Here is a 19,025-nt window from a genome sequence, read left to right as displayed (position 1 = left end):
AATCTTTTGATTACAATTCAGTATGGTCCTCTTGAGAGAGCTTGAATGAACTAATTACACGAGCAAAGGCAGACAACTTCTCAGTACTTGCTTGGCACTGCTTTCTCAACATCTGTGGACACCCCATCGAAAAGATAAAAATACAATTAAAACTGTTTTGTCTTGTGTTTATGTAACAATGCTTTTAAAATAATATGTAGATGGCAATGAATAACTGTATTCATACTTGGCAAGCCCAGCTGTTTGATTGTTTGATGTGTGGGTCTGGGAAGAGTCTGCGAAGGGTTAGGGTGATTTATAGAAGAAATGACATAAGAGCTTTGGAAAAAAGTTTAAAAAGATTAATAAAAAACCACCATATACGCAAATGTTTGGGCTGTGTGACGCAATCATCTTTTCAGGGAAATCCAAAAAAATGAAAAGAATGGAGGGTTGCATATGTATCATTTTTTGCAGGAGTGTGCAGCCAAGTTGTCGCTCCAACTACGAGCAGCCAAGATGATTTTTACAATTTGGAGGGATTGGAGGGATTCACCGTCTGTTGCTGTTGATGTGTGGCGATGAACAGGTGCGCACGGCTGCACGAAAGGCAGGAATGTTGTTTTTCCTGTGAGGATAAGTGTACAATTCATGGGGGATACTTGCTTCCAAACCCATTTCCATTCTTTTCTCCTCCCTCTTCACTGTCCCCTTTTGTGCCCATTTCCATATGACCTCATCTGTGTTTGATTTTTGCCTACTTGAAATTGGCCATGGGGTTAACATTGAGTCTTTTGATCAGTCCTGCCAGGAATTAGACTTGTTTATCTTGTTTATCTGATGATGGCCCCTTAATAGGGGGGCACACATTTGGCAGGGGCATGCCTTGATGTGGGCTTTGATAGCTGCAGGACACAGAGAGAAGAGAGGACCAGGACTCTGTAATGGTCGGAGGTGAATGAAAGACGATTGCAGATGTGGCTCAAGGGCATCTGAACCTTGTCTCTCTCAGCTTCTTGCCTCCAAAACTTATCTGACCCCTTACAGATGGTCCCTCATCATCATCAAAAGGTGCAGCTATGCAACGTTCTTCCTCTCCGCTTTTCAACCTAAAGAGCGCCTCTCTGTAGCTCTCAGAGATTGACAGTTATTAATCTGCACCCTGACGGCGTTTCTAGGCAATCTGTAAGGGCAGGAAATGGCACATAAGCAATGGGCTCCTTAAGCGAGATGTTTCCCTGTTGCTCTGTTCATTGACTTGCTGATGGAGATGGTGTGGGTAGATGGTCAGGCCCCATCCTATCACTTGCGTGGCTCGACCTCAGCCCCTTGAAATGAAAGCTTTCCTCTCCTGCACCACAGCTGGGCTCCAGGGAGCCTGCAGAGGGCCTGTTTATTTGTGCAACAATGTAATCAAGGGGTCTGTCGTTACAAGACCTAGCCTTTGCACCTTTCCTCTCTCCACCAGTTTCATTCTTCCTTTGGTTTCCCATCAGCTCCCCTCCCCTTCTTTTACCATCTCTCTTTCACCACCCTCAGTCTTTTTCTCTGAGCCTCATCATTATCCAAATCCTTTTGCTGACCCTTGTTGACCTTAGGATTTGTTTGATGTGGTCCTGGCAAGGAGAGAGATGAAGTAGTTGGAAGTTTATTGTTTAAAGGGGAGATTTCCATGATTGCGGTTTATAAAATAAACATATCTTTGCTTAAGAGGCTGTTGAAGTTTGCGTGTTTCTGTGTGTGTGTGGAAGCAGGAGACACATCGCTTGTGTCCGTCTTCCTGTAGGCGTTCTAGCTGACGCGGGTCGACGCATAGGCACTTTCTCCCGTTCCAATCAAACGCAGAGCGCCTCACATGCCAATAATTTTTCATGCCGCTGTTTAGATCACGAGATTCCTGCAGTTAAAAGGCAAGCGTAAGTAAACAAGATTACACATGTGGCCACAACATTGCCGTTCTTCTGTCCACTCAAGTTCCCTCTGTGGGAAAAGGGCGTGTTATCCATCCTTTTCATGTCGCGTTTCTCACGGATGTACAAGAGAACCTGCGAGGGCATTGAGGTTTTGTCCAAATACATAGAAATATTAAGCCAAACACAAGGCTTGAGAAGAATTCCGTCTCCTGTTATGCAAAACTATGTACATGAAGCCATTTTTTGCAACATCAACATTTTTATATTAAATGCATCAGCGCTGAGTGACGGGCAAAAGGTGAAGCTGCTTTTTGAAATGATATTGATATGTCTACATCTAAAATTCTATCAACTGGGTGTTTTGAGAGAAAGTTCACAAGTTATGGCATGTCCTGATTTAAATTCATGTATGTTTACATCCTTAAGTTTCACTTTGCTTAAAGCCTGTGCTTCGTCCTGCTCTCTCATTGAGAACAAATTCCTGGTGCTCTGCAAACCTATGCCTCTTATTTCCCTGTTTGTCTCAAAAGACAGACAGGCGGGTTAGTTTTGGGCTGGGCTGCCTTCTGAACAGCATCTCCAGTCTGCGCTGCTCTGCACTGAAGAAGCAACTTGTTTTTCAACTGGTGGTTTTCTTAAGCCACAATGTTTGATGTGGGCTTCCCTTAATCACACAACATGCTCTCTAAACATGAACTACATTCATCTTTGCTCCACGACTTCTGGTTTCCCCCCACCACCACCACCACCACCCTCGCTCCCTCCCCTGGTTTTCCGCTGCTTTTGTTGAGTTATTGTGCAACAGAGTAGCGAGACAAGAAGAAGACAGTGGCCTTGATCTCGATGAAGTGATTTTGATCCGGCCAATCCAGCAATTAGCCTACTGAGGGAAGAGTGAACCTCTAATCCTTGATGGGACACATGTTCTTTGTAGTCCTAATGTCTCCCTTCCTACTATGTCCTCATCCCTATCTGATGGGACGCAGAGTAAGTATTAAACCAATACCTCAGATTGAAGCCTACCATTAAGATGGAGATGCTGTGCTCTTTGAGGCTAAGGACTTTTAATTATAAGCTGCGGGCCCGATCTAGTTGTGTTTCCTCCATCTTGCTGAATAGAGGGTTTGCTCAGCGCTGACTGAAGACCTGGTGCCAAGCTCTGGAGTCAGTGTGTCACTGGCGGGCACTTTGTGGGTACGAGACAAGGCTTGATGCCACGCCGAGCGAGACTCTACAGGGCTCCCACATGGGGGCAGAGATGAAAGACTTTTATCTCCCCTTACCCCTCCCACTGTCCCCTTTCCCTTGGAGCTCCGACTGGCAGGGAAGTAGGTGAAGAATCAAACTAGAGTAACCAGACAGGTTGTTAACATATCATCCCGTGATGAAGCTTCAAGGGCATCCCGCGAGATCAAAGCAAAGCATTCAGTCCAAAAGCATGACATTGTCTTGCACAACAATCCAACTATCCTCCAATTCAGCTGTCACTGAATGAGGAAGTGGTCACGAACAGCAGTGGAGGCCCTCTCTCTGTCCCCTAATGGGCTTTGATGATCCAACACAAAGAAAGTGTCATTAAGGTCTTATGCAAAGTATAATGTCTTTTTTTCATTTGTTTATTGTTGTCATCAAACTGAGAATGACCCAACCCACACCTTTGTGTATTCACTTAATGATGACGGATATCCGACAGCTTTCTTTCTCTTTCTTTCTTTTTGCTTTCTTTCTTTCTCTCCTGCTGTATATGTAGTTTTCGCTTCCCTTTCCGGGGTGCTGAATATCTCCATTCCCTCGGGGATTTCTTTAGTTTTTAGTTTAGTTTTGTTTTTCAGTCAGCCAGCAGCTCTTTGATGTTGTTGCCTGGGTGCTGCTTGACAAAAGAGCCTCCATCAGCTGGACTTAAGGATGGGGAGGTGGGGGTTAAAAGAGGGGATTGGTGAATAAAGAATCAAAGTAACTGGAATGGGGTCTGAAGGCGGAGGACTCCATGTGAAACTGTGAACCATGTAGCCCTCTAAAATTTGGGCCCAGAGTTCACACTTGTTACTGCTTTTTCTTTCTTTCTTTCTTTCTTTTTGGCTCTGTTCTCTTTTGTGTAGCATGTCAGTGTCTCCATAAGTCTGTTTGTGCCTGGCACTATAAGTTCTCATTCTTTAATTCTGCCAATGGGACAAAATGGCCCATATTTTACTCTTTGGAATCAGGTGTTGTGCACGACCACCAGCTGCTCCTGGACCTCATAAAAGTTTCTTCTCTCCGTGCGCTGATCGTCTTAATGCCACATCACTCTCTTTTGCTGCTCTCTCTGTCCGCATATCCACGCACAGCAAGGGCTGCTGGTGCCACTGCGGCCGCTGACACCCCCACAATGAAAGGGGGGACAGTCTGTGCTCCCTGAGCCCATCAAATCCCCACAGGACCACTCTGGTCCACTGGAGGCGAATTCAGGCAGCAGCCTTTGGTGGTGCCGACACAGCAGACCTCATTCACCAAGGGTCTCATTAAACCTGACAACATCCCCGCAGCCTGGATTTTATTGTTCAGCCAGCTTAATGCTAAATGGCAATTAAAGGCATCACCAAGGCGCAGGTATTAATGCCTTTGAGGAGTGTACAATCTTTGGAAGATAAAAATGACAGCTCAACAATAATCAAATGTTTTCTTTTGCCGCTGGAAGAAAAATTCACGAGTATAAGATATTGACCCTGTTTAATCATTATTCAGAATTTACACCCTACATATAATATACACACACGCACATTTAAAATTCTAGTACTTTATCAGTCTCCTCCTTAGAGTTGCAGCTCTCTGTGTCTGTGCATAGCAGCCCTGCAGCTTATGGATGAACTTTGATAAACAATCCTCCCTCTTGCGTACATGTGGCTACTTTTCGGTCCCACAAAAATGTTAACATTGACACTTCAAAAATGAGAGTCCAGAAAGTTTATCTTTTGCAAGGGAGTCTCAGCTTACTCCTAACTTTTAAACTTGTTATTTGAAGTGATATCAGTAAAGCTGACAGGAAATAAAAAAAATTTCCCGAAACACAATCAGTGATAGCTGGCGCCCACAGCTGAGTCAATAAAAACTAAAGAGCCAGAACCTTCTATCAGCAGTTAGTTAAGGCTAAGAACAGAGCTAAAACTCATTGATTTCTCCGTACAGTCCTCATGTGGCCAGCAACACTTATCCGTAACTGCTGGATGTGTAATTAAGCCAGCACATTCATTACATGCCAGTGTTGCACTCACAGCTTGTTTGCTGCCCTCGAGTGGCAAAGAAAAATCCACAGTCTTGAAACTGTTAAGGGACGTTTTCAAGAATCATTACAGTTTGTTTGTGAATCTGTAACTGCAGTAATAGAAAAATCAAAAAGAACAAAGAGCATAAGCTGCTGAACCTCAACATTTATGTCTTGGATATTTTCAGTGTGTGCAATGTGGAAAATGCAGGTAATGCGGTCAATCAGATCACGGCGGCTTTGTTTCCAGGTTGTTTTCTGCTATAATTAGCAGATCAAAGTATAATGTTCTGTGTCACTTGTTTAACTCATTCCACATATACAGTCTTCATAGTCTGTTTAGATCCCATGCCCGCGAGGCCCACTCCTCTGTGGATTACTTTTGAACATACATCTTCACTTTGTATTTATTTGCTCGCGTGCAGTCACGAAACAAGCAGAGGGTAAAGAGCATGGGCTCCACATGCTGGAGGGGCTCAGCTATGTAAACCACTAAACTTGGGTTTGCAAACAGCTACAACTGGGAATGGTCATAGCACAGATGAATGAGAAGCGTGTAAACAGTCTGTGAACCATCAACATGTACCTCGGCGAGGAGCAGGGATGCAACTGTAACATCTGTCCCAACAGTTCCACTGGAGAGTAATTAGGCCATATTTATCGGCAGCACAGGAAACAAGACCCAGAGGTTACCTTATTGCTGTCAGGTTTAACACAGCTGATTTGAGAGGACAGTAAGAGATGTTAGAGGCCTGGCTGCCTCTAGACGTATCTGTGAATCTCATGCAGCAGATTTTTATCACTGGTTTTTGATTCAGAGAAAGTGCAGCAATGTACGATTTCACTAACTCTCCCCAGACTTCGAACACACTGCGAAATCACAAAAGGAAGTCTGGCAATCAACCGTGTCTATGTTTATATATCCCTTTCATTACCATGTTTTGAGGTTGTTGTTTTTTTGAGGTTAAAGAAATCACGTCTGTAGTCATATAAGATAGACTTAAGTAGTTTATTTAGCTGTGGATGAACAAGGTCTGCTCCCCTTCTCAGCATCAGCAGTGGCTGTGGTTTTACATTGCTGCTAAGCATTTAACCTTCCTTTTCATATTGTGACAATATTTCTTCAGCTAAGAAAGATGAAGGAAGGAGATACGGGTGCCGTCAGCAAATACAAGGTTTCATAACCTCAGAAGCACAGCGAACGGCACGTCCAGTTCTCTCTGTGTTTTGACTAGCTGGGTCAGCAGCACCGCACCGTAAGACTCCAATTTCTGTAAACATGTTACCCATGACCTCAGCGGAGTGAAAATGTATCCTATGAGGGCTACAAGTCGTCTGATTGATGCTAATTTATATCTAGAAGGAGTAGTTTTATCATTATTCACAGGCAACAGTTTTGTACACTCTGCTTTATTTTAATATTAAGTCATACAATTGCAGTTTTTTGTAATCTGTAGTCCACTCATTTAAAGTGCAAAAACGGCAAGCATTTATCTTCAGTTTTTTTTATCACTGTGGTTCATTAAATAAAACAACAAATTGTCGGCTTTCCTTACAAATTTGAACAGACATTTCACTTGATCCTCTTGTACTTGGTTTTAAAGATAGTTTAGTAGTTTTGTAATGATTTATCATTCATGTATTCAATTAAATATCCTATAAGTCAAACATTCAGTAGCATCTAGCTTCAGAAGCTTATGGCAGTAACAACTCTTTGACTGTTTGATTGCATGCAAAATTAACTTTCTGCTTCATTTTGCTGCCTGTTCAAGTTCAACTTTCACATAGATGCCCTAATATTGTATATTGTCTCTGCAAGATGTGTTAAACAATGATTGCACAATGCCCAGACCCAGAGACCCCCAAACCCTATGATTTACACCACCATGCTTGGTGTGAATTTCTTCTCAAAGAACTTTAGCCTGTCCTGATCACCAAAGGATTTTTTCCCGGCCTTTGCAACCTCTTCCTGTTACTGCATCCATTTCAAAAGTCACCTGCAGAGCCTGGCTTTACTGAAGTGGCCCGTATTGGACAAACTGACAGTTTAAAATTGACGGCACTCAATATATTTCAAATAATTTCGGGATCTTTTTAAATCCATTCTTAGTCTTACTGAAGGCCTTAGAGAGCTCTTTGGTCCTATCCCCCAAAAACACATAACAAAGGCTTTAAAAAAAGAAAACTTTTAAAGACAGTATCTCTCTCTGCAGCGATCGTAATGTTTGGCACCAAATCTGGAGCCTGTGATTCTTTATAGACTTGCACGTGTGATAACAATAGTGGTATATTTACCTTTTTTGCAAGTCTGAGCTGCGTTTGTTCATTTTTATTTAAATCTTTTAATATAAAATATAAGTTACTATAAATATATATTTTCTGCTGTGCTTTAATTCCATGTTTCAAAGAGGATCAATCCTCTTGAAGTATTTCTTCAAATAAATTAAGTCAACATCTTCCTTGAGATTTGATTTTTCACATTTTAGATTGAGTCAGTCGTTGTGCGCCTCTGCAATTTCATTGGCTAATAATTCAATTAGTTATTGATAATAATAACAAAATAATGAATCAGTCAATACCAATTTGCAGACCTAGTGTTTTAAGTCAACTTGGATCCTAATAATATTGTAATGGCTTTTTTCTATTTACTTTTCTTTTCTCACTAAAATTTAATAAATTTCATATTATATCATCGACGTCCCTATGTGACACTTTTTCTTTGTCAAAGGTCTTTACCCAAACCAGAAAACTGAAAAAAAATATATATATATATATATTTATATATATATATATATATATATTTATATATATATCAGCTAACCCAACTCAAAGCACATTCCTGATGACTTGTTGTTGCTGCACATTGCAGTTCAGCTTATTTAACCATTTAAATGTCAAATGGGAGACAGGCATTAGTGTGCACTGTATAGTTACATGGTTAGAGCCAGAGTGTTGGGAATCTGGAACATCTAACATCCTGCTGTAACACTGAAATGCCACATTAAAGCGCCTGTTTTCTTCTTTCAGCCTTTTTTTTTTTTTTTTGTCTTTTGCCAGGGAGCAATTGAAAGTAATCTAATTCCTCATTTCCACGCAGCTCCACAGCTCAGTGATTCAGGTTCCTGTGCCAGGGGTGGTAGATCCCTGGTGCTGTTAGTTAGTGAGATCAGCTTTAGATTGGACGAAATGGAAGAGGACCCGGGGACACCTGGCCTTTTCTCTTTGGGCACTCACACATGTCATGGCTGTGCCTCTTGACAGAATCAGAATGCAGGATATTGCCCTCCCATTGATGTGCGTCCTGAAACTCCTCCGCCTGTGGAGTGTATCCAACTGCTCCTCCAGGATATCTGGTTGCAGTAGTCTATGCTTTTATATGACAGAATCTTAGCTGTTAGAACAAATGGGGAACCTACAGATTTTAAGCATGCAGACAAATAGGGAGCTTTCTTGGCCACTTCTGTCCTTTGCAGCAAAATATCACCATATTAAGAATGACTGCAAACAAAGTCATATAAAAGAGAAAGGAGTCCTCTAGTCAGAAACCATAAAAACCTTTACACAGAAAGTCAAATTCAAAGAAATCTCTCTCCTCGTCTCCTTCCACCTCTCTCTGTCTCTCTCAGTGTTTCGCAAGATATTTGTTTCACGATGGGCTGAACATTTGAGTGGTTTTTGAACTTGCCGGTGCTTTTGTTTTATGTACAGAAAAGTTAGAGCACCAGCTCTTTGAAGCCCTTTCAAATTTATTGTTGTTTTTCCAGGAGAGCTACTTTTTCTTTTTTTTAATACAGCTCATTGTGAGTGGATCTGCTCTTTTGCTGTTTTTGGAGAGGGCTTATATTTTATGTCTGGGGAAATAAAAGCATTACCCTGTCGTTCGGATAGAGAACATACTTGCCTTCAAAGATGAGGCCACTTAAGTTAGTACCTTATTAGAAATTGCCACTGAGCCAAGAAAAGAAAAAGACAAAAAAAAACAGGCGATTTGCCGGCATCGCAGAGCCCTACAGTATCAAACATCACCGCACACCCGACAGTTTGAGCTTCTCTGCAGTCTTACAGAACACGTTCAGAAACAGGTGTCAAAGAAACACATTTTTAAAAGCAAAGCTTGCAGTTTTGGATTTGCTTGAAGTGAAATGCTGCTATATATACATCACGAAGGATATGTAACAGCATATGTAAACATTTCAAGTTGTCTTTTTCATATATTTTTTGGCTTTATTGGACAGATACAGTGAAGACAAGAAGGCAGACGGAAAGAGAGAGAGGGAGACATGCGCCAAAGGGCCGTGGGTCGGATTCAAACCCAGGCCGGCCGCTCTCAGCCATGCAGCATACGATTGCCTGCTCACCCAGCTGAGCTAAACCTGCACCCTGCTTTTTGTTTTTTTAATATGTGACAACAATGAAGACTACAATATGTATTTAATCTATTTTAGTTTAGGAGTGTATCATGATTTAACTGTTCCTATCAACAGTAACTGCCAGCAGTAACTGTCCTGAGTTGGGATTTCAAGTTTTTTCACCTTTAGGACCCCCATTTTTGTGAGCACTTGTACTTTAACATTTGCAGTCTGCAAAATGAAGCAGCACTAGCACTCCTCAACTGATCGAGTCAGATTGTTGATGCCCAGTTCCAATCTAACACCCTTTTTTTTTTACAGCTTTAAGCTGACAAGCATTATTCTTACACTTACACTAGAACTAGTTGCACTAGTCAATCACAGAGTTTTACTACTGTGTGATTCTTCTTCTTGGGGTGCTCTTTTAAATCATGTGACTAAAATTAATGTTGTTGCCAGCATGCTGTGTTACAGCAGCCTGATAAAGAATAAAAATAGAACCGTCTACAATAAACAACACATTTAAAATAAAAGTGCCACACACCTGGTAAAGGTCTTATACAATGAATATAAAATTAAAATGTATGAAATTTTATGCAACTCTATCTATAAGTTAGTCACTTACTAAGACTCACTCCACTGTTAATGCAGAAAAAACTACCTGGGCGTCAGTGTAATACCAAGATAGATCTCCCTACTTTGAACCTGTATCAAGGGATTACTGCCCAAGTTTGCACAACATGGCAGACAGGAAGCTGTTAAAGACAGGGACCAACACTGCATCCTGACCTCTAACCCTTAGATCCTGACCTCTCCTGCAATCTGACATGATCCCTTGTCTACATGAAAGCTGTCCTGTTGACTCACCAGGGCTAATTTAGAGTTCCGGTGCCCCCGACCACTGTGAGGACAGACAGTTGACACGCTGGCCTCTGGAGGAAACTTTAGACGGACTATTTTGACCCAACACAAACACACACACACAAAAAAAGCTAACGTACGCTTGACTTTTCGTTACGCTGTCCTCTCTCAATTTTGAGCTTTTTGAGAGCCAGGCGCATGTGAAGAAGCGCGATGCTAACACCGTCAGTTCGACGGTCTGTTATTCGTCTTTGTTTTAATTTGGACGTCAGAGTCGGGCAGCGGTTCACCAGTTTTGCCCACATTTTTGGTGTTATTGTAGCGAATATTAGCCCTTTGCCAAGGGCTTCACATGTCAGCTGATGAAGTCTTTTAACAAGTCTAACAAAGGCCAACCTCACACTGTGCCACCTGCCACCAGCTAAAGAGATTTTGGTCATTACTTGGCTTCTTTTTAAATATCATCAAACATCGGCCCTTTCATCATTCCAAGTGCGTGACCTTCAGGTTTACTGCTTCTCTAAGCATGACTGACACATATTGTGAAGCTCAGTTCTGGAGTATTTTTATATCACCACTTTTGATGGGACCTAAAAATAGAGTTCTCTGCTGACCTCTGCTCCTCAGCAGCTCATTTGGGGTATGAGTCCACCTCCCGCACGTCACCTCAAACGAACTGCTTCTTTATTTTTAGATGCTCCCAAAATTAATTAAATGGTCTTGTTTCGCTGAGTTTGTGCAGTGTTATGTAAGGGGATTACTTTGTTGTTATTTCATATCCAGAGACCAAATAGGCCACCACACAGAGGAGGGAGGTGGACACAGACAGTAAAGGACTTAGGGTGGAAGAGGAGGGTAATGTAGTTAAGGTAGTAGCGCAGGGCTCCAGAAATAACCCTGCCGCCGGCCTAATTGTACATCTCTCTTGCTCCCTATTCCCTGTCCAGCTGCGTGCCAAGGTCTTTGACCTCATCATCCACCTCACTGGTTCCGGAAGAATCCTTTCCGTCCCCTAGGGCCCCTGTGGCTACCAAAGCTCCAGCCGATACACGGAGCACAGCAGCAAACCATCTTCTGCCTCAGACTAACAGCCAAGCGCCACAACCATTTAGGAGTGATCCCAGCAGAGCGCCCAAGTGGCTCAACCCGCCAGGTATGTTCTTATCATCCCCAGCACGGGCCCGTGGCCGCTTAGCGGGGCCCGGGGCCTCCCAGAAACCCACATGTCACAGCAGTATGTACAGTCAGCAGAGCTGCTGCCTCAAAACACACGAGTTTCCTGTAAAACACACACGCAGTAATCGTCTGCTACCATATTTTGTCTTTTTCAGACAGCACCATAAACACTGGTAACTTTTCATGAGTGTGAGAGTTACCCATGGGGTATCTGAAAGGAATGCTCCCACTCTGTCCTCTGAAGCATTCCTCCATGGTTAGGCAGTTTCATGCCCACGAGGGGGCCACAAGGGCCTCTTGTCTCCTAATTTATCACAGCCTCCGATGAAGCACAACATCCATGCAAGCACATAGAATAAACGAACGCACAGACATCTAGGAACAGACGCCATGCGTCACATGTTTATTTATGCAAGTGCCTCCCAACATGCATAGATTAAATAAAATGGCAACAGGCAGATAACACCTGTCGCCACATTTGGATTATGATTCTCGACTTTCAGAATGGCTTTTTTCAGAACTAAATGTTTAAAGAAGCTGAAGGTCTGCTGCCTGAAAAGGGTTCAGACTTGCAGCATTAGTAATGGCAATGTTCTACTTGGCACTTTAAATGGTTTTAAACACATAATCATGGTAAAGCTGAATATTTTATGGGCCATGTAAGCCCTTGACTTTGATGTAAGCTCATACTCTTTGACTGGTTGAATGTTGCCATCGCAAAAAAGCCAGCAATCAGGGAGAAAAGGGCGTATTATGATGACATGTCACAGCCTTTTGCTTTGGGCCTCAGAGGAAAGGAGCTTTGAGATGTCAGAAATTTGGAGACGGAGACGCTGTGTCACTCTAACAGAAGAAAAACACCACCGAGTTGTAAACGGAGAATTAAGGAGAAAAATCTGACATAATCCTGACATACTCTCGCAGGGACACTTTAGACAAATGCAGACAACTCCACCCCAGACAAACATTACCATGAACCACAAACTTATCAGAGCTATGTAAACATCCAGCTCTCTTTAAAGTAGACAGCCACATAGATCAGGCATTCCTAGAATGGCAATAACCTCAGTTATATTTAATCATAATGGGTCAGTTTTGTCATTGACAGTCCCACTGATTATTAATTAATTTGCCAAATTTAACAAAAAAGATGAAGATCCATCATGGCAGTCACAGGTGCTTCTACTGACATTGACTGTGGATGTATTGAAGCCATGCCGAGTGCCCGATCCCACGTGCGGCGCTGTCCAAAGACCAGGCAGGAGCTGGAGACAGATCAGTCTCCGTCTCCTGGGAAAAGCTTCTCACTGCGGAGCTTCTCCAAAGCGTCTGGACTGGCTGTCGACACTCCCTGCCTTTAATGTATGATCAAGAAAAGCTTTAACTCATTACTCTCTACAATGCCCCTCCCCATTCTTGTCCTAACTGCTTTCGTATGTTTAATAATACCGACTTCAGATGAATTTGTTCCACTAACACGCATAAGGAGGGGAGGAAAAAAAAACCAGTGACAGATCCAAGATAATAATCTTTTTTATTTTGTGCACAAGAATCAACTGTTGGGAAAGATCCATTTCAATTTGAGTTAATCTCCACAAAGGCTACGCACAAAACGAAACCCTTTACAATTTTTTTTCTTCCTCTGGTGATGACTTAAGCTGTGCTCAAGTTTATTTTCTTTTTTTACAAGAAAGTGTGGTCTGAAAGTTACCCCTGGGAAACACAAATCCAGCGTGAGCCTTACTAAAAAGATGCTGGGTCAAATTCCAGGTGTCGTGTCCTTGAACGTCTATTCAGGGCTGGATTCTTGGTTTTAGCCTAAGATGGTTCCAGCTGTAAACGTGAGTAGCATTCGTAAGTCACCCAAGAGCCCCACAAATAAGTACTGCGAGGTGTTGCACAGCGATGCTGACTCACAGCGAGGACGCGTTGGTCAAACACACTGCTGGTGGAAAACCATCAGAGCCGCTCAGGTTAGAAAACCCCACATTACCCTCTTCCTTGTAGGCCCAGCTTCACCCCCCGCCCTCTCCCTCCCTGTGCTGTGATGAAAGTAGAGAGAGCACCTCCACTACTCGCCTCTTTTGTTTATTTACCTTCAGAATTACAGCCTGCTCTTCTTGGACCATGTTCCAATGTGTTTTGTTATGTTTCCCTTCAAATAGAATATCTACGCGTGTGGTCTCTGGCCATGTTTGGCTAACACACGCACACATACGTGCACACACACTCCCGTTCAACTTTCCCCCTGTGCCAGAGGTCCCCTTTGCCCTCCCCCCCTCCTCTAACTAAACATCGCAGGACAGCAAAAGGGAACTTCAAAGTGGCCGGAGGGGGTACTCCTTTTTTCCTGGCACTTGTCATCATCTAAGGGACTGGCTGCTCCCCTTATTACTCTAATTGCTTCCAACTGCTCCTGGAGGCTTTGATGAAGGGCGCCACGGAGCATGCTGGAAGCACCTGTTGTTGCACACAGGAGCACAGGTGGCCCTTATTGGTGGTGGCGTGGTAGCGTGCGGATTGCAATGGGGCTTCCTGCTAAAATCGTGCAGCTCAAATAAAAACATAATCTCAACGTTATCTCAGATTTGGGGATTTATGAAACTGCAGTCATACTAAAAATTGAAAAGTTTTAGCTGGTGGAAATGTGGAAGGGGGGACTGTTGATCGAGAGACATCTCAGCAGCACTCTGGCTCCATCTTGTGGTATCACTGTGCTAGAAGTCCAGAAGCTGTGTTGGAGAAAATTGAAGAAATACGAGATTGTCAGACAGCAGACATAAAAGTCTTTTGCAGAAAGGTTAAATACATTTGAGATTAATGATAGCTCTCATAGCATCTACACATTTAAGGTTTTCGTTTACGTATCCCCAGAAAAAAATTTGCATTACCACTCCATTTCAAATCATCACATTTTCTACTCAACCATCTCCAATGTGCCTAAAAGTGTGAACATATATAATGAGTGCTGCAACATTTCAGCTTCATATATCAAATATCTTTCCGGATTTTTTTCTTTTCTAAAAGGCCATTCCACCTACTTTCAGGCCTTTTTTTAATGGATTAAAATCAGAAGCAGTCATTGAGCATAAAGACCTCAAAACCTATTAAAGATAAAAGCCAGAATTTTTCACCGCCTTCTTTAACCATCAAAACAAAGCAGGATCTGTAATTTGGGACTGATACATGAAGAAAATCTCAGCGTATTTGGCTGTTAAAACATCAACAAAAAAATCAAGCTCTCCTATAAAGTTCCATATTTGAGCACACGCTAATAACAAATGCACATTGCAAAAGATTAGTATATAAATGTTTTTATCAATACTGCAAAAACACTTTATAACATTCTACGTCTTAAAAATGGCATTTGATAAAAAAGCTATGTTGGATTGAGAAAAATAAGTTAAAAACATCAGCAGATAGTCTGCTCTGAACAGATCACAGTTTTGTAATTTACAGATGGTACAGAGATTAGATTAGAAAATGATTTGTCAAATATGTGCATATCTTTCATTTTCAAGGCCTACTCTAGCTACTGTTTCAAGACTTGCTACCCTGGAAGAGTTTTATAATTCAGTTTAATTACAAGACACTAAGTTTAAAATATACTTAGAGTTACTGAAAGCTAAACAATGTAGGATTTTCATATATATTACAATTCTTGTAGCATTCATTCTGGTAGTCAGTACTAGAATACTACCCATGTGACATGAGCTACTAATCCCTTTTTAATTAATCTTAATTGTTTTACTATAAATACTTACGAATGATATTACAATACTTGTTGAGCTTTTCATAACTTAGTGTATTTTAAACTCCAGGGCAAAGTGCATGCTTACAAAGTTATTTTCTCAGTTATAATTAGATTACCATCTGGAAATTACAGAATTTTCTTGCATTCGGATGAGGCCATTTACTGATATTTTTGTTTTTGTTGTACAATATTGCCATATTGGATCATTACAGCATGAAAGTTGAATGAAAACAGCATTTTTGCAACTAAAAATTTTATGTTAAAAAGTACTCTAAATACTGTGCTTTGCATCACTGTGAAATATGCCTAAATACCATTCAGACATAGTCACTAGCTGTCTATTGCAGTGTCTACTGCCTTAGATTTCAAAGTGAGAAACAAAAAGCATGAAGGAAGTGAGTAGATGGACCATTTAAATATAGATAATATTAGATAGTTCAGCAGAAGACCCATGATGATTTTGATTTGTAGAAGCTGTTCCCGAACCATACACAAAGTGCAAAAGCTAATGCAACAAATATATTTTACTGCAAAGAAAAATAAAAAATCCCATTATTTTCAGTATTAGCTGTAATCTGGGCTAAAGATAAGACTATGCAAACAAGCGGAAATAAGTAAAACGAAAACATTTCTTGAGCCTGTTGAGCCACATACCAGCTGAGGCAGGATCTTTTCAAAATGTTCAATGTCTACTTGGTCACAGTCCTCAGATTCGGCTTGTTTCTGTGATCTCACAGCAGCCTCTGAAAAAGGAGATAACAGCTTCAGAGTGTTATCATTAGCCAGTCTGTTATTGTGTCTCAAATGTTGTGCAACTGTGTCAAAGCTCCTTACCTTGCACGAACACTTTAAGCATCTCTACCATGAGCAGTGTGGCATCTCCGCTTACTGCAACACAGTGGCATTTCATCAGCACGGTCACAAAGAGAGCAAGACGTCACTGATAACAGCATAGTTATCCCACTCACGTTTTGTTTTGTCTTCTTTGAAGAAACTAGACAAAAGTTTGCTTACTGTATCCTGTGTGCAGAACAGAGCACATAGGAGTGTATTAGTCATAAGGTTTTCCACTGAGTAGCTGGCCAAAGAAAGTATTAGTAAAGCACTAACAAAGCAAAACAGACACGATTTAGTAAAAATAACAAATGAACGCAACACAGACACAACAAAACCTGCCTGCGTATCCACTTTTGAAAAAACTCGTATTTGGCTTTCAAGCTAAGTTTGTCCGTCGAATTCCTTCTCGAGTTTTCGCCAACCAAACGTCTTTGGTGAATTTGGCGATTTAAAGGGCTCTCCGCTGTCCGCGCAAAAAACGGAAGTTGTCCTGGGAAGTGTGGTCTTAAAGCAATCGCTAGGACCCAGTCTTTTATTCGGCGTGGTAGTTACAATGTTATTCCCTGCAATATCTGAATATCTTAACAAGATGTAAAGTGTTAGCTGTCGTCTGACAAAACATGTTGTGTTTATATGGTGGGCGTGGAAACACACAAGTCGGCGACAAAGAAGTTCGCTTTTTTATTAAAACACGAGGGGGGACAAGCAGGCATAAACACTTAAAAACAAACGGCTGACTGCTCCTACCTTTTTAAAGGAAATTTCTACGTCCTTTTCCGCCATGTTGTTTTTACGCTGTAGAAGAAACTTGGCGCTCTACGTAGCGATTGGCTGTTGACCCGTGACGCAAAACTCATGTAGACGGTACAGTACACAGGACTTACAGAAAGATTTGAAATTTTATACATATATTATATATATATATATATATATATAGACTGATACAGAGATCTATAGATCTAGACTGCCTAGTTAGATAGTGCTCCGATTTTAATTATCTGTCTTCCTGCTTATATAATTGCCACAACAACAATCACTAATATAGCCATCTAATAACATACAACGATATCAATAACACATATTTTGGTTTTCGCAATAGTACATCTTGCACCCCGTAATTAACACACATATATACCATAGGAGGAAAAAACAGAAAACAGGCAACACAGAAGAGCACAAATCCTTTGACTTCTTTGGTATTTATTCCTGAGCAAAGAAAACCAACAATAACCTAATATTTTCTTACAACTTCACAATTTTGTCTTGTTACCATAAAGTCAACAATCATGTCACATTCACCAACAGTGGCTGGACAAAGGACTACATGACTAACTTCACTTATAGTGTGACATCTGTAGGTCCTTTACAAACATTTAAACTAAAATGTCATAAACACAATACATTTACAAAATATACAATAAACAAAAAAATATTGTTTAGCCAGAAATTCACAGTTATGGGTAAGTAAGTAAAACTTATTAGTAAAACTAAGAGAAATACATACATAAATACATGTGCATTAGGTTGTATGTTCTCATGTATGGTACTGACATAACAACCAATGCCCTCAAGCTGGTCAACTTTGGATCAAAGCTTTGTTTATTCATTCATCTTCGTCTAACCACTGAGCATCTTCGAGTAGGTAGCGAAGACCCATTGAAGGCCGCGGTCGAGGTTTAACTGTGGCTCCATCAACCCCTTGCTCTGAATCTTCCTCACCCTGCAAGACCTTTTTAAAAAAAATATTATTTAATTATGATAGGCTGTGATTGGAAAAGTCCCTAACATAAAATAGTTGTCATTTGCTCACCTTGAAAGTAACAAAGCGCCTCACTTTAACTTCTGTTCCACCAATATAGTGAGGACCGACCCAGTCTGCCATGTCTGCTTCTTCCTCACAAGAAAACTTCACAAAGGCCAACGATTTTTGTTTCCCAGAGTTGGGATTCTTCCTAATCTAAGATCCAGTATAAAACAGAAAGTATTTATCACAGGTCTCTTGTAGGGAAAAAAAGCAAACCAATAGTTTTTTTCTTCAGTCTTACTTTGCATGATTTGATGGTGCCCCATTCTCGGAAGTAAGCTTGTATATATCCTTCATTTATATAGGGATTCAGATCTTCTACAAGCAATCCATGTTCCTGTTAAATAGCAGAAATTCAAGAGCTTCATGAAACATTTAAACATAAAAAGATAAAAGGAAATAAAATGATAGCTTTGCTCAAAGATATGGGAATGAGAAAAGTTGTTTACAAGTTCATATTGCTCGGCCAAAAGATCGATGAGTTTTTTCGGAATACAGATGTACGGCCTTTTGTTAGGCGCTGTCTTCATGCCGTCTGGGGGAAAGATGAGCAAGAAAATTATAACATAGAAGGGTGATGCATCTAAAGCAGTCGCACAACAATTTGTAATTTCATTTTCTTTAAAGATGAGACATGAAATCAAGAAAGCCCTTACTTACCAGAAGTCATTGTTGAGAGTCGGATGTGAGACAAACCTGCACTTCAGATTAGACCGAAGTAAGGAATAAAATAACCTGCTGCAAAGTGGGTTAATATGTAAGGTAGGAAAACTCCTCCCACTTTCATTCTTGTGTTTTCATGAAGGAAAGTCATGAAGAATTTTTGAATAACTGTTCAGAGTTACCTAACTTGTTTAGCAGCTAGGGGGAAACTGTATGGTGGCTAGGGACGGCTGGCATTACTGAAAACTTGTTAATGTAGCAATGTGCTAGTTAACTTACTGTATTTGGACATGGTGGTACGCAGGAGCAAGTTGTCATATTTTTAGACCGTTGGTTCATCCAGCTGGACTTTTCTCATTGAAACAGTAAAAAAAATGTAAATAAAATAATTATAATATTTTTATTTCTTTTGATGAAACATATTCCTTCAGATTTGGCAAATGTTCTT

At 41.1% G+C, this 19,025-nt stretch overlaps 2 protein-coding genes across 3 annotated transcripts; both read right to left on the bottom strand.

Annotated features, from left to right (window-relative positions):
* Positions 1-13,034: 13,034 nt before the first annotated feature.
* cenpx (centromere protein X) lies at positions 13,035-16,988 on the bottom strand. Its single transcript, XM_040049399.1, has 5 exons — positions 16,858-16,988; positions 16,242-16,293; positions 16,108-16,161; positions 15,928-16,016; positions 13,035-14,251 (listed from the first exon to the last, which is right to left on the bottom strand). Exons 1-5 carry the CDS (start codon positions 16,891-16,893, stop codon positions 14,237-14,239), a joined length of 246 nt encoding a protein of 81 aa, XP_039905333.1. The 5' UTR covers positions 16,894-16,988; the 3' UTR covers positions 13,035-14,236.
* A 328-nt stretch (positions 16,989-17,316) lies between these two features.
* Positions 17,317-18,713, bottom strand: LOC120744799 (heterogeneous nuclear ribonucleoprotein A2 homolog 1). Of its 2 annotated transcripts, none has more exons than XM_040049371.1 (5): positions 18,575-18,713; positions 18,364-18,449; positions 18,156-18,251; positions 17,921-18,067; positions 17,317-17,839 (listed from the first exon to the last, which is right to left on the bottom strand). In XM_040049371.1, exons 1-5 carry the CDS (start codon positions 18,582-18,584, stop codon positions 17,714-17,716), a joined length of 465 nt encoding a protein of 154 aa, XP_039905305.1. In that variant the 5' UTR covers positions 18,585-18,713; the 3' UTR covers positions 17,317-17,713. The 2 variants fall into 2 exon arrangements, with proteins under 2 accessions (XP_039905305.1, XP_039905315.1); XM_040049381.1 differs by having other exon boundaries at positions 17,317-17,830.
* Positions 18,714-19,025: the final 312 nt, after the last annotated feature.

This window comes from Simochromis diagramma, unplaced genomic scaffold (genome assembly GCF_900408965.1).
Source record: "Simochromis diagramma unplaced genomic scaffold, fSimDia1.1 OVJJ01000321.1, whole genome shotgun sequence".
Taxonomy (NCBI): domain Eukaryota; kingdom Metazoa; phylum Chordata; class Actinopteri; order Cichliformes; family Cichlidae; genus Simochromis; species Simochromis diagramma.
This window is presented reverse-complemented; position numbering and strand designations above follow the sequence as displayed.

Coding starts and splice junctions, on each gene's coding strand:
- cenpx (XM_040049399.1), bottom strand. CDS start 16,893: ATGGCGGAAAAGGACGTAGAAATTTCCTTTAAAAAG. Junction 16,294..16,857: donor TAGAAATTTCCTTTAAAAAG/GTAGGAGCAGTC, acceptor TTCTGCACACAG/GATACAGTAAGCAAACTTTT. Junction 16,017..16,107: donor GCTTAAAGTGTTCGTGCAAG/GTAAGGAGCTTT, acceptor CTCCTTTTTCAG/AGGCTGCTGTGAGATCACAG.
- LOC120744799 (XM_040049371.1), bottom strand. Junction 18,252..18,363: donor TGGCCGAGCAATATGAACTT/GTAAACAACTTT, acceptor GCTATTTAACAG/GAACATGGATTGCTTGTAGA. Junction 18,068..18,155: donor GCACCATCAAATCATGCAAA/GTAAGACTGAAG, acceptor ACTGGATCTTAG/ATTAGGAAGAATCCCAACTC.